Below are 14246 nucleotides of genomic sequence, written 5' to 3' on the forward strand. Positions count from 1 at the left end.
CCTCCTCCTCCTCCTCCTCCCTCAGGGGGACACCGGAAGTCCGCCATAGCCCCCCCCTCCCCCCGGAAGCGGGGGCGCGGGCAGGGCGGAAGCGGGCGGCGCGCGCACATCGCTCCCCGCGCGGCGCGGAGCGGCACGACCCGGAGCCTTCCTCCCCCCCCTCCTCATCCTCCTCATCCTCATCGCGACATGTCGCGGCGGCGGCACAGCGACGATAGCGACGACAGCGATGGTGAGTGCCCAACCCCCCCCCCCCCCCCCCCCTTCCCGTTTATCCCTCCCGGTAGCCGTTGAGCCGCGCCAGCGGCTGCTTGCTAACGGCTTTTAACGGCTCTCCAACCGCCGCGCGTGTGTCGGAGCAGGGCAGCCCCACAAGCGGCGGAGGACGTCGGAGCCGTCCGAGATCGAGGAGAGGCTGGAGTCGCTGATCTGCAGGGTGGGGGAGAAGGTAAAAGGGCCAGCGGGACGGGACGGGTCGGGACGGGGCGCTGCGCCAGGCGTTAATTAGCGCCCCGGGGTTAATTGGGGCCCGCACGCAGCCCCTGTGTGTGTGTGGGGGGGGGGCTGAGGGCTGGGGGCTGGCTCGCGGTGCCTGGTGGTGGTGATGGGGCTGCGTTGTTGTTTGTTTTATTTATTTTATTACTATTATTGTTATTATTATCTTTATTTATGGCGCCTTCCTCAGAGCAATTCGTCCTTGGAGAGCAACTTGGAGGGCCTAGCCGGCGTTTTGGAGGCGGATCTGCCCAACTACAAGAGCAAGATACTGAGGATCCTGTGCACTGTGTACGTATGCAGAAGGCCTGGGGCCGGGTCAGGGAGATGCTGGTTTTCCCCCAGTGCTAAAGGCACAGTGTGTTTCCTTGAAACAGGTGCAGGGCTTGAAGCAGATGAAAGAACCTCAGAGCAGCTCCTCGGCAGCAACAAAAATAGGACAGTACTGGGTGACAGCCTGTTTCCCAACAAAACACTTAAAGGCACTAAAGCCATTGGCTGCTAATACTGCGTCTCACCGGCTGTGCTCTCTTCTTGCTGCTGGTTCCTCTCCTCTGGTGATGCGATGCTCCTGTCTTCTTAAGCCCCTTTTCTGCAGGCGGGGAGCTGGGAGCATGGAAGAGCTGCCAGCAGGCTCTCCCTGGCTGACAGCACTCCTCTCACCCAGCAAGGAGCAGAAGCTGCACTGGGCTGTGTCGGGTCACAGGAGATGGGGCTGAGGGAGGAGGGGTCCCCACATGGCTTATGGTAGCGTACAAGAGCAGTACGAAGAAAGAGCGTGGTGAGGAGGGAGAGCGTTTGAGCAGTGGCTTGTGCTATAGTTTTGCAAGTGCATTAAATCTAGTTTGTAGCAATGTTTGCTACAATAGCAGCTTTTCCCAATAGCAGTGCAACACACTGAAATACAGAGTTAACCTACAGATATTCAAAGTATGGTTGAGGGAAATTTATTGCTTTATAGCAGGACCCAGCCTTGTCTGTTTCTTCCCTCTGTTGCCTCTAAATCAGCTACTTCGACAAGAGGAACCTGGGGTCAAAATTAAGAGCGTAAAAGGTGTACATCTCTTGTGCAGTCTTGTTGATTATCCTAAAGTATGAACTTAAAATAGCATCTTACATCTTTGTGTTTGTTCTATCACAATATTTGGTGAACTCTGCAGAATGCTTAGCAATTTGAAATAAATGTCATAAATGTTGTCAAAAGTGATGCCTGCCTTTCTAAATGACGGTAATTCTGAAAAAGAGATTGCCAGGCAAAGTATTAACCACGGGACAGAACTAACAATTCTGCTAGCACTTTTTCTTATTTCCACCTGAAATGAGTTTAACTTACTGTAAGCAAATTCCGAGCTGCTGTGCCGTTGCCACTTGGCACATGATGAATAAACTTCTAACACCGTGTTTCTTTTTCTGTGTCAGTGCACGTCTGTTACCAGAAAAGCTTACTGTTTACACGACACTAGTTGGGTTGCTGAATGCCAGAAACTACAACTTTGGTGGGGAATTTGTAGAAGCCATGATTCGTCAGCTTAAAGAATGTCTGAAAGTCAATATGTACAATGAAGCTGTCCACTTAGTAAGTTGTTTTTTTATTTATCTGTCTTTCTACATTTTTCTACATCCTTTTTTTCTTCCTTCCTTTCACGTTTTTTGTTCCAGGACACCTTTCTGTGTGTATTACAGTCTTTCCTGGCATCAACACATGGTGCACTGTAGGTATACCAAGAGGAAACGTCTGCTAACGTGAGAAGTATTTCCTTCCAAAGGGGAGAAAAGTCACATTAAAGTTGCAAAACTGACTTCCAACTGTGTATTTTCTCGGTGACAAATTAACTTGCAGTAAGCAGAGTGCCCTAACCTTTTCTATTTTCTCCTGTGAAATTTGAAGGGTGAATGGAAGTCATGTTATTTTTTTGTTTAAACGTGTTTGTTGTTCTTGTGGCTCCCATGGAGAGGGGGGGAAGAAAAAAAACAAAAACAACATAGAACCATAAGTTTTGTTCATAACAGCTGATTCATGGCTGTTACCAGGGCTGTGTTTTCCTTCTGCTAAAGAGGGGTAAAAATCAAATGGACAGGTTTGTATGCTGTCTTTCTCTGAAATCACATGCTCAGCTCTCACTGCTTGTAGATTTGGTCTGCAAAAATAATATTAGAACTTCAGAGATGTCTGATTTAGAAGCCCAGTGGCAAGCTCCCATGCTTCATTTGAAGCCCACAGGTAAAAATTAAAATTCTGGTATTTTACTATATTTTGTCAAGTGACTGCTGCTCAGGAGTGGGACTTTTTTGCTAATAAAATTGAATTTGAGTGTACTGTCCCTTGCTTTCAGCTCCACCTTCTCTGGTCATGCTTACTTAAAAATGCCCTGTGAGGGAATGACAGCTAAGATAGTGGCAGTAGAAAGCTGCCCTCAGCTTTGCCAAAGACTTCTCAAAGACTGTTTAGTGCAATAAATATCAGGAAAGTAAGAGTTTGTTACTCTCATCTGTTGCAGTTGTTTTTCGAGTGCTGCACTGTGCTTAGCTCAAATTGCTTCCCCAAGACTTCTTTGCAATGATTTGCCTTCAAAAAAAGTGTTTTTTTATGTGTTTGTGGTGGTTTTTGACTACTTTCTTGTGAGTATGCCATTAAGAAAAAATAAGTCTGTAAGAAAAAAAAAAAAGTGGGGATGTCATTACTAGCACTGAATTTCAACCTATATTGTTTGTCAAGATTATGGTCATACCATGAGAGTTTGGGTCATACCAGAAACTTGTTTAAGTTTGAAGGCAGGATACAAATCTATCAAAAGAGTGGTGAAGAAAAAAATAATGCAGTAAACCCTTCCCAGGTAGGTCCCAGCGTAACCTGTAGCACTGCTGTGCCCTAGATTTTTCTACTTAAATTGCCATTTCTGTCAGTCTGGATTTCTAAATAGTATGCAGCCAAATAAAGGGCATATTTTTGCCATGGAGAATTTTTTCTTCTCAGGCAGTTAAGGCCATTTGGTTCCCAGCATGCCATCCATTTAGCGTCTTTCTGAAACCTGAAAATAACAGCATTTTGCATAGGCTTTCTCCGTGTAGCTGTATTTATGAACAAATAGCTAGAAATTCAATATGTATGAAAGACTCGTGTAAATGGCGTACAGATTTCAGCCCTGCTGTTCCTGGCGCACCTCTGGACTACTGAAGCAATGGATCAATCCGTCTTCAGCATTTTAGAACTGTTTGTTTGTTTGCCCTGTTCCTGTAATTTTAGTGATCCTTTGCAAGTATAGAAGAGAGAAGTGTGAGTTCCTTTTTTCTATAGTATCAGTTTGCATGCCTTTAAATGCATATCGGTGTTTCCTACTGTTTCTTAATTAGGAATATCATCTTTGCAATGTTACTGCAGTGGAACAGACTACAGACATTATAGCAAACAACGTTAGGTAGTGCTTCTGTTACTTGTTCTTTGGAGTTGACAGGTGGGTTTGTACAGAGTGTGGTTTTTCTGCCTTCCTTATACTGAACAAATACCGTGTTTATTTTTTTTTTATTTTTTTATTTTTTGTTGTTCAAGTAATTTTTATTCATGTGCAGTCAGTTAAAATATATTCATGTAAAACATTTTTGGTCTTTTTTAGGTCCGTTTTCTATCTGACCTTGTGAACTGTCACGTAATAGCTGCACCGTCAATGGTTGCTATGTTTGAGAACTTTGTGAGTGTGACACAGGAGGAAGATGTACCCCAAGTAAGCAAAAGATCCATAGGCTTCTCTAGGGCTGTTTTAATGGCACTATTACTGTATCAAAACTTCTATACTTCAGCTTCAAACAGGGAAGTTTTAGAGGTAGCAACCTAAATGGACTGTCACGTGGAGGTTCCTTGGCATGAGTAGAAGTTGCCTCTGGTGCTTAGAAAATAATATGTATATGGTAAGAAAGCATGGGCCTTTATATTGAGGTAGCTGAACCAAATTCTTTTTACTTTACCTTGGCAACTGCATAGTGCCTGGATTGTTCTGCCAAGCTTGTTTACAGTTGTGACACAGATAATCTGCAGAAGGACTGTGAAGGGGGTAAGTTTTCCAAGTTTCCTGTCATGGTTCAAGTTAAAAATCATACATTCCAATAATAAATTTTTTTCATGGCTTGCCAATCCAGTCTTTAACAGCTGATCTTTATGTCCCCACAAAACAATAGTTTTTTGTAATGTTTTAGTTTAAATTAAAATGGGATGTATGTATGAAAACTTACAGAGCTTAATTGTACGCTTAGTTTTCAGAATTCTCCTTCTTGTAGGTCCGATGTGACTGGTACATGTTTGCGTTTCTGTCATCTTTGCCTTGGGTTGGAAAGGAGTTATATGAGAAAAAGGATGCTGAGATGGATCGCCTCTTGTCTCAGACAGAAAGCTATCTGAAGTAAGTTGTAAGCTGTTAAAATAATCCTAAAGTTACTTATTCAAGCATGAATTAATAGCTTTGATTATTCATATAAAAACTCTATCAAGTCTGACGTCTGAGTTGTTTGGGGAAGGAACATTGAAAAACAGAAGGATAGATTTTGTTTCTAATTGGAAAAGTTTTTTTTATATTGTTTAGTGCTAGGGTATGTGGAAGGTCCTGCCCAACTCACACTCAGCTGTGATGTGCGTGCTGGTAGGTTACTTCAGTGTTCTACAGTTTTTGCCTAGATGGTTCAAGTTAACGTTGCTGTCGAGATACTTTAAATAAATACAAACCTTCTTTTTGTGTACCATAGACTTCATCAGCTGAAGAGACTTAAGTGGTAGTACAGTCACACACAAAAAATGCTGTCCTAAATTAGCCTTTAATAGTAAAGCTTTCTGTTCTGTGTAAACAGACGCCGCCAGAAGATTCATGTACCCATGCTTCAAGTTTGGACTGCTGATAAACCACATCCACAAGAAGAGGTGACTGGTTTTTACTTTACGTTCTTTCAGAAAGTTTGAAACACAATTTTTGCCTGAAGCGTCCTTTAATCAGAACTATAAAATTAAGAGGTATCTCTAAAAGTGTTAATGCTTTGAATTATCTCCTGTTTGTCATTATTTCTGAGAAGTCCTGGATAAGGAGTTCTCTTTTAAGTCTTGGACCAAAGCATAAGGTTTTATGGGGTGAGTAGGAGACAGCTGACAAGTCCCTGACTAAATGTTATTAAATGAAGAGTGGTTGTAAGCTGGAGTATTCTTTTTGGACTTGCATGTGCAGGGCTTCTTGCTAAAAGGGCTTTTATGACAAGCAGCGTGTAATTACTTACTCATCCCTTACTGTTTTCTCCCTGCAAGAAAGAAACCTTTGAAGTGGCTTCACTTCCCCTAGGAAGTGCTAAACAAACACGTAGAAGCTGTATGCAGCAGTTACTGTGTCATCTTTCACAATTAAACTTCAAAATATTAGGTGGACGAGGTGGCATCTGGCTGGCTTAGGTAGAATTTGCCTTTTCTGTTTATTTTTTTCGCAGTTACTTTCTTTTTTTTTCCTCCTCCCTTGAGTTTGAGGATAATTTTTGTTGGAAAGCAATGAAAATTAGGTTGATTTTTCTCAGAAATTTTGGAACTTGGGCCTTTTTGTACATTTTGTTCACTGTTCTGATTAAATCAGATGCCTATTTTTAAATTCCCAGTCTTAACAATTGCCTTGTTAGTCATAATTTGAAGAAATGGGCTTTCTGATTATGATTGATATGTCAACATGAGCGTTCTGCCTACCCAATATCTAGATTTCCTTACTTAGTTATGCAGAGAACAGATTAGCAGAGTGCATTTGAGACCTGCTGTTATCCAGAGTACTGTAAACATTACTATTCACTTTAGGTGCCTGTACTAGTTATGTTTCCATTTCATAGTGTGATGATTTCAGTAAATGCAAAGCACTTTCAAATGAAGATGCTTCTTGTGTTGGTTATACCTTGAAAACTGCGTTCAGTAAGGCCACAGGCTGTAGCGGTTTGTGGCCTCCAGAGGTCCTGGACCGCTTTTATCAGGACTGTAGAAAGCAACTAAACCAGGCAAACTGCTATCATGGTCTCCTGGGCTTTGTTTTAGTGTTCTGAAAACGTATCAGTGTTTAAGTTTTGCTAACAAAATATTGTGTGGAATTTGCAACACCTCTGGTGGTTAGAGTTCCTAAATTATCTCTTGGTTTACTGAATCATTAGATCCCGCAATAAGCGGTTAAAGCAACTGTTTTTTCTTTTCTGAATGCAATGCAGAATTTAAAACATAAATTTTTGATTGTGCCGTGAGCTGCAAGCTTTGTTACTCATTCAGCATACCTGATGTTTCTCTTTTTTTTTTTTTTTTTTGTCTTTCAGTATTTAGATTGCCTTTGGTCTCAGATTCAGAAGTTGAAAAAAGACCGCTGGCAAGAGCGACACATTCTGAGGCCCTACTTGGCTTTTGATAGCATTCTTTGTGAAGCACTGCAACACAATCTGCCTCCGTTCACTCCTCCGCCTCACACTGAAGATTCGGTGTATCCGATGCCAAGGGTTATTTTTAGGATGTTTGACTATACAGATGACCCCGAGGTACGTGACTCCCGTGGAGGAGCTGATTTTACAATTAGGTTCAGGGGTCAGCAGCAGACATATAGACAAAAGTATATAGGAATAGGAAAGAATATGTATTGATTTCCCCAAGTACTTTTATACCTCCCTTTGCTTAAAGTCTGCTACCTTTTACCTTCATTTCTTGATGCTCAATTTTTGTCACCAATGAGACCATGACCAGTATTCTCTCCACTCTATCCTGGCCATTTTTTAGCCGTATTTTCACTCAGGCATGTTTTTTTCTGAGCTGCTTGTTATTAACCTGCCTCATTGCTATGTGGACCAAAAGAAGAAGTGGATGCTTCATGAACTCGTGATTATATTCTCTAATTTTGTTGCCTTTTATGAGCCCTTGTATTCATTTTGTTTTAAATATAAGTCTGAGGTTTGCATGCAACTGTGTCACACCAACTTCTCAGTAGGATATAGGGCAGCTGAGAGCTCACCATATTTGTTGTTTTTTTATTTTTTTTTTCCATGTGTACATAGAAGTAGTATAGTTTGCCTAACTTTCATGAATCTTCATTTGTTTTTTGAACTAGGGCCCTGTCATGCCTGGCAGTCACTCTGTTGAACGATTTGTAATAGAAGAGAACCTTCACTGCATCATCAAATCCCACTGGAAAGAGAGAAAAACTTGGTAGGAAGAGCTAATGCTATGGGGCCCTGGTGCTTACATACTACCATGGTTTCAGTAGTATCAGGGATACGCAGAGTCCTGCACTGGTTACACAAGAGCTTGGGATTAAATGTTTCCTAGAGTGTTTGATTAACTTCATTTACTACATTTAACCGTATTAAAACTGTTAGCTGCAATACTGTGGGGCTCTAATACACTGATCATGAAGATTACATATAATCCTGGGGCCGGTGGAACGGTATCTTCTTGAGAAGGGAATTACTTGATAATAAAGAATGTGGTGCAAAAATTTATACAGACACACATAACCCTTCATTGGAGCCCTATGGAGAGTATGGTTGTGTTACTCTTCCTGGAGTTTTAAAGAAGCTTATTTGTTCAGGCAGGATGAGCATTGAGCTGGTGTTCACAAAGATGCTTTTGCTTCCTGCTCCTTGTTGCCCTCTTCTCATAGGGATTGCATGGCAGAGAAAATGGAGCCAGCTCTGGGTACTCATTGCAGGGTCAACAAATTACATGTGTTTGAATTTGGAAGCGCCAGTAACCAGTCAAGGCACATTTCTTCATTTCTTTTTTCTGGGTAATATCTGGTGGGTGTAATTGGTAACTGAGGTTGTTTGCCACAGGTAATTAATTATCTGTGTCATGCTTCCATGAAAAACCCACCAAACTAGGTATAGTGTACAAAAAATGGACAAAACCAATGCTTGATGGGGTGTGATAAAGTTTTTTCCTTGCAGCTTTTTCATTCAGAAGGAACTGGAAATGCAAGGTTGTTGCAGTTATTGGAAGAGTCTGTTAATTCCCTGAGAAAGTAAATGAGGCAGATTCGAGATTTGCCAGAGGTAGAAATAAAATAAAGAGAGTATCAGTTGTTTGCTGTGAAATAATGGTAGGTGATAAAGAGCTGGTTAAAAGAGGAAGCATCTGAAACTTGGGAGTTTCTTATACAACCTGTTAGCTCAATTGTGCTTTCAAGTCATTCTGAACATCTGTTTCAGTTTGGATTTTTTTTCCACTTCGTATGTGCGTGCCAGAATTTCACGTCACCATGCAAAACTACTTTGCTTAGCGTTACAGAATTCAAATGTTATAGCAAACGAGAAATAAAATACATCTTTACAGGTCATAGTTCAGGCAGTGCCGGTGAGCTCTTGTGCTGCTCGTGTTGTAAGTGTCCTGTGGAACAACGGCCAGTCTTTGGAAGTGCTGTTGATTTGTGTGTGTGCTGATTTTGTGTGAATTCTTGCCCAGAATTAAGCATTTCCTGTAGATTTGTTACTGTATCTTTACATCATGTTTGCTGTGTTATATTCAGAACTAAACGTACCTATGGTTTTGCAGTGCTGCCCAGCTGTTGAGCTATCCAGGAAATAACAAGATCCCCTTGAACTACCACATAGTCGAGGTATGTGTTGTATAGGTAACTTCTTTCGTAGCTCCTTATTTCACAAATAAGACATCCCAATTAGCTCCATGATAGATCAATTAAATTACAGCTTGATTTGGGAGTCAACCAGAAGCTCACTGAATTCTAGGAATAACTTCAATGAGCAAGTTATATACAATCAAATGCTAGTTTTATTCTTTTTGTTGTAACTTTAACTTAGTGTGGGGGAGCTTTGGTCAAGTACTGAAATTTCTTAGTGCACTAGTATTGCAGGTTGTAGCATCTCCCAAACATTCTTGCTTCTAATTTATCCCATAGTTGAAGAGTTGGCTACAATTGAGTCACTTTTGCTTTAAAAAAAAAAAAAAAAAGGCACAAATTTGAAATATAGGAAACTCCTTTTAAACATAAGAAGACCGTGTTGTTGTGGTTTGGTTGGCTGGTTGTTTTTTCTTCAGTGAATGTGCTTAAACCCTGAAAAAGCTTGCCCATGGAAGGTGTAAATTCTCCATCCTTGGAGTATAAAACCCTCCAAAAAGCAGCCCTGGGCAACGTCTTGTAGGTGACCCCGCCTTGGGCAAGGGGACTTGACTAAATAATCTCCAGCCAACCTGAGCTGCTCTGTGTGATTCTGCGGGTGGATCTTCTAAATGAACATATTGGTCTGGCCCCGTAAAGATCTTGAAGTGAAATAGTGATGTTTCCTCCAGGGCACTTCCCATGTTAGAGGAGTTTAATTAAACGTAATGTGTATCAGAAGAGAAGAGCAGCGTAGGTTTTCTCGTAATGCCTCTTTTCAAAGGTCTATTTTCATGATACAGAGCTGTATAAAACTTCATTAATTTCTAATAAAAAATTGAAAGGAATTGACAGATTTCAGTAATAATCCTGACTTATATAAAGGCTTTATGAAGAAGTAACTGTCTATAAATAGGAATTTCGTAGTTAATTATAACAAGAAATAATCTAACGTAGAAGGTGTATCTTAATAAAGATGGGATTGAGAATTCCTGTTGGCACCAAAATGCCAAATATTCTGAATGCTGGTAAGTTGTATTATGTTTGGTCATGTTGCTCTATTTGTACTCTGAATTCAGAAGAGAGGAATCTCAAAATTGATAATAATTTTCTGTCTTAACATCAAAATATCTTCAGTGGTCTTATCTTCAATATCTTCTGGTGCTGTATATGGCTATATGGCTAGGTGCTTTATGCTCAGCTCAGTGTTAGTGCCAGCAAGTAGTTACTGCAATTCCTGATGAAATAAGGTACTTAAACACCTTGGAAATCCACTGATTCAAAGACTTGGAGGAGATGAAATTAAAAAGTCTGCATAGACGAAGTGACTGGAGACAAATGCAGGACTGGTGTATGAATTGTATTGACTATATCTGTCACAATTTCATTTTTCTTGCAATTTTGAGTTGTTTTAGAATGTTAACGTTATTACTTATGACTGTGTATTTTTAAAGAAGTTCCTGAATTTTTAAGGCTTAGCATGCATTTTGCAGACTTGTTCATTCTGCTTGCTACTACTCCTTTGTAAGGTTTCTCTTAACATTCAAGCCAGAAATTTATTGCTTTCAACAGCAGTTCAGCAGTTTCATCTGTGAAATTTCACTAACTTTTGTCATATGGCACAGAACAGTCGATATAATGTTGTCTAACAAAGAAATTAATAAAATAAATAAAGTATTATTTAAGATTGAGACCATAAGCATAAATGTAGCCTGAAACTGCTCAGTATCTTCCCAAATATATGTATTTTTGAGGTCCGTTAGGCTGAATGCTGTAGTTTGTCAGGCCGAGCTGTGTTTGTCAGAATGCTCTGTGCTCCCTAGAACCTGTGCAAAATATTCTGAAACGTGGCACCTTTCAGCAGCTGCTTATAAGCATATTTGTGGTATTACTGGTAGCTGTGAACAGAGAGTGTCTCAGCAGCGTGACTGGGTTGCTGTACTGGTATGACCTGTTGTGCGCTTATGGCTTTTGGACAGAGTTTGGATGTTCAGGTTTTCAGAGCCCTGACCTTTCTTGTGACCTGGTTATTTTCACAAAGTGCTGCATGCCAGTTTGAAACACTTCATCTGAACGTTTGATAACAAACCCATGATGAACATCAGAACTATTGCCTTGAGGAGTGTCTCAGAGAGGTATTTAGTGGTTGTCCAATTGTTGCTGTTTCCCATCTTCAGAACAGGAGTAGTTCTGTGCCTGACAGGGTCCCATCCACACCTTTTTATCATGTTTTTCAACATTATGTCCAAATTATTTTGTCGTGGAAAGGTTCTTCAGTTCCTTATGGTCTCTTCATGCTTTTAAATTCATCCTCAGAATATAAAGTTCTAGTCACTGTGTTTTCACGTGCTGTTTGTGATGTCTATAAATGGATGTTGATTTCTTACACTAGTAAGATTATCTGCTGCTTACTCGTTTAAGCTTTAATTCTTCTCTTCCGTGTTTATTTGGAAGTTGTCAGTAATTTAAATCTAGTTGAGAATGGCATGCAAACTAAACAGAAGCTCAGACATGAACGTTGTATAGTGATGATTTCTTCATAGCCCTTAAAGGTTGATGTCCTATTATTTATTTCGGCGAAGTTGAAAATAAAACATGAATGCAGGACTGTTTTTAGCTTTCTTACAAGGATCCTCAGCCAAGTGGTACAGGGCATGTATTTTTGTTGTATAAAATGCTGGTTGTAATTTTCAGTTTCAAGTTGTGGCTTTTATTTATATAAGTTTTTCCATATAGAAGAAAACAGGCCACTGTGGAAAAGTACAGGTTTATTTTTCTTGTAAATAGTCTCTCGTATTAAGTGAAGCTTAAGCATATGGTATATTTAATATTTATTATTTAAGAGGATTAGATAATTTCAGCTTTGGTTTGCTCAGATCATTTGGTGATGATGCAATATGGCATATTAAAACCATGCACATTGCTAGGCATGTATAATGCTGGGATGGTGTAGTATTAATTTGGACGATGAGGGCAGTTGCTCACTGTTTTTGTGTGATGTAGAGTTACCATTGTCTTTACAAATTTCACTTTTTTTTTTTTTCTGGAACATATATTTGACAGTAATATGAAGTCATTTGTGTATGTTGTTGTTCAAGGTTGATGTCACTGTTCTGGAGCTGAGGGTTTCGGAGGCTGACGTCAGGCTGTGCTCTAATTGTATGCCTTCCTCTCCTACAGGTGATATTTGCAGAATTGTTTCAGCTTCCGTCTCCGCCACACATCGAAGTCATGTACACGACGCTGCTGATTGAACTGTGCAAACTTCAGCCTGGTTCTTTACCACAAGTCGTATCCTTTCCTTGCTGCTGGAGAGCATTTTTAAAATGGAGTCTTTATGTTATTTGTTCCGTGGGTGCGGAGACAGCAATAAATACTGTCAGTAATAATGCCTGTTACACTCACATGAAAGAACAGCACAGCCCACATAGCACAGATCTAGTCTTGCTGGTTGGGCAAGACTCTTCAGATTTCTGGACACTGTTCTGGTACTTCCTCTCACCTACCCAAGAAGTGCTGTTTTAGTGAGGGGATAAAATATTAGCTCTCCTGTTTGTCAGTATAGCCTGTTAGGTCTGGATAATGTGTGGCATGGTCACAGATGCATTACAGGCTGAGAAAGAAAGGAAGTGACAAACTTGATCTTTTGTTCTAACAGCTAAGTGAGTGCTCCTACTCTTTTTTTTTTCCTCCAGTAGGAAGTGTAGCAGATGATTTAAAGGAACTTGCTTGAGTTCCCACTCAAATGCTCCCACTACGAGCATTTGAAAGGTCAGTAATCATCCGTCAGCACAGATAGTGTAGCTAAATGCTGAAGAAGGATGCATGACTCCCAGCTAATTCTGACTATTACATTGTCCCTGTTGTGCTGCCATTTTAGATCATGTTAGCTCATCGTTTCAGGTCACGCTATAGACTCTGAGAATGGAGGACTGTGAACAGATGCCTGCTAACTTCATTCACAAATTTTCATTATATTTCATGATATCACTCACTTTTTGAAAACCATACAATCTCATTGATCTATTCCTAGAGTTGTGTGGCCCTCTGTGCAGGAAGTTTTTAGTGTTAATATGGACGCCATAAGGATAAAGCCCTTCTGGGTGAAATCAGTGTAGACATACTTTCTCAATACTACAGTGTTGATCAAAGATTATGGGTAAGCTTCGACAGCAACCTGTGAAGCCATGATGGTGAGATTACAGAAATACTCCATTAGGAAGTTGGTGTCCATTTATATCAGTGCAGTTTCCCTTCTTGTGTGATCAGAATTCTGACTTTCTGTAGAAGAATCACATAGTCTTGTTACAATAACAGAAGAAAAATAGACTGGGATTAGAAGGTAGAACTCACTTCTTGGCCTGTAGTCTTTGTTCTTTTCCACTGTGTTTTTTCTGTGATTTACATGATCCTGGAGCAGTCAGTACAAGAGTTGATAAGATTCTATTCAAAAACTGAAAAGAACTACAACTGACTTATTTAATGCTTCTCTGTTAACCTTAATAAGAAACTTTCAGCTTGCACAAGCGACAGAAATGCTCTACATGCGTTTGGATACAATGAATACAACCTGTGTAGACAGGTAAAAGTGTTCTGGAGATGACAGAAAGTGTTATTAATTCTTCTTGTGCATTGGGTATTGAGGAATATGTGGAAGGAATAATCCAAAATCTGTGTTAGAACTTTATGGTGCTGTTCAAAATGATTTTGGGGGCTCTGGAATTGATCAGTCTAAATAGAAAGTAGGTGACTCTTGGCCTCCTTATAAACACTCCATGGTGAGTTGGTAAGAACTTTCTCATGTTCCAGCCTGGTATTCCAGTTCATTTCTAGTTGACTGGTACTAAGCCTGCTCCCTAGCGGCCTGGCAAGTGAGTGGGAAATGGAGTCTCGACACACGTGCCACCCAGAGGAGGAGAGTGGCTGTCATTTTGCTGTTTGAGTAAAGCCTGTGTTGTGCAGGAGAGCTGCTAACTACTCATCAAAAATGTGAAAGTTGCATATGCACACAAAGTTTACGTTTTGTTAGCTTAGTATGTCGTCTGTATGTATGGAACAACAGAATGTGACAGGCTGTCTTGTTCTTCCAAAATAGCTAGTTTCTGTTTCTCTGAACTTGGTCTTTCATATCTGTCAATATAAATGTAATGCTATAATGGC

The 14246-nt window shown here is 40.4% G+C and overlaps 1 protein-coding gene across 1 annotated transcript in view; it reads left to right on the plus strand.

Moving 5' to 3' along the window:
• The first annotated feature begins 32 nt into the window (after window positions 1-32).
• NCBP1 (nuclear cap binding protein subunit 1) overlaps window positions 33-14246 on the plus strand; it is a 31440-nt gene continuing 17226 nt past the window's right edge. Inside the window, exons 1-12 of the mRNA XM_027446939.3 lie at window positions 33-232; window positions 363-448; window positions 686-786; window positions 1915-2071; window positions 4107-4214; window positions 4765-4886; window positions 5329-5398; window positions 6802-7017; window positions 7581-7678; window positions 9023-9086; window positions 12267-12377; window positions 13604-13668. Coding sequence (XP_027302740.1) covers window positions 190-232; window positions 363-448; window positions 686-786; window positions 1915-2071; window positions 4107-4214; window positions 4765-4886; window positions 5329-5398; window positions 6802-7017; window positions 7581-7678; window positions 9023-9086; window positions 12267-12377; window positions 13604-13668 — 1241 coding nt within the window. The 5' untranslated portion in view covers window positions 33-189. The remainder of the gene's footprint in view (window positions 233-362; window positions 449-685; window positions 787-1914; window positions 2072-4106; window positions 4215-4764; window positions 4887-5328; window positions 5399-6801; window positions 7018-7580; window positions 7679-9022; window positions 9087-12266; window positions 12378-13603; window positions 13669-14246) is intronic.

This window comes from Anas platyrhynchos, chromosome Z, assembly GCF_047663525.1.
Source record: "Anas platyrhynchos isolate ZD024472 breed Pekin duck chromosome Z, IASCAAS_PekinDuck_T2T, whole genome shotgun sequence".
Classification (NCBI taxonomy): Eukaryota; Metazoa; Chordata; class Aves; order Anseriformes; family Anatidae; genus Anas; species Anas platyrhynchos.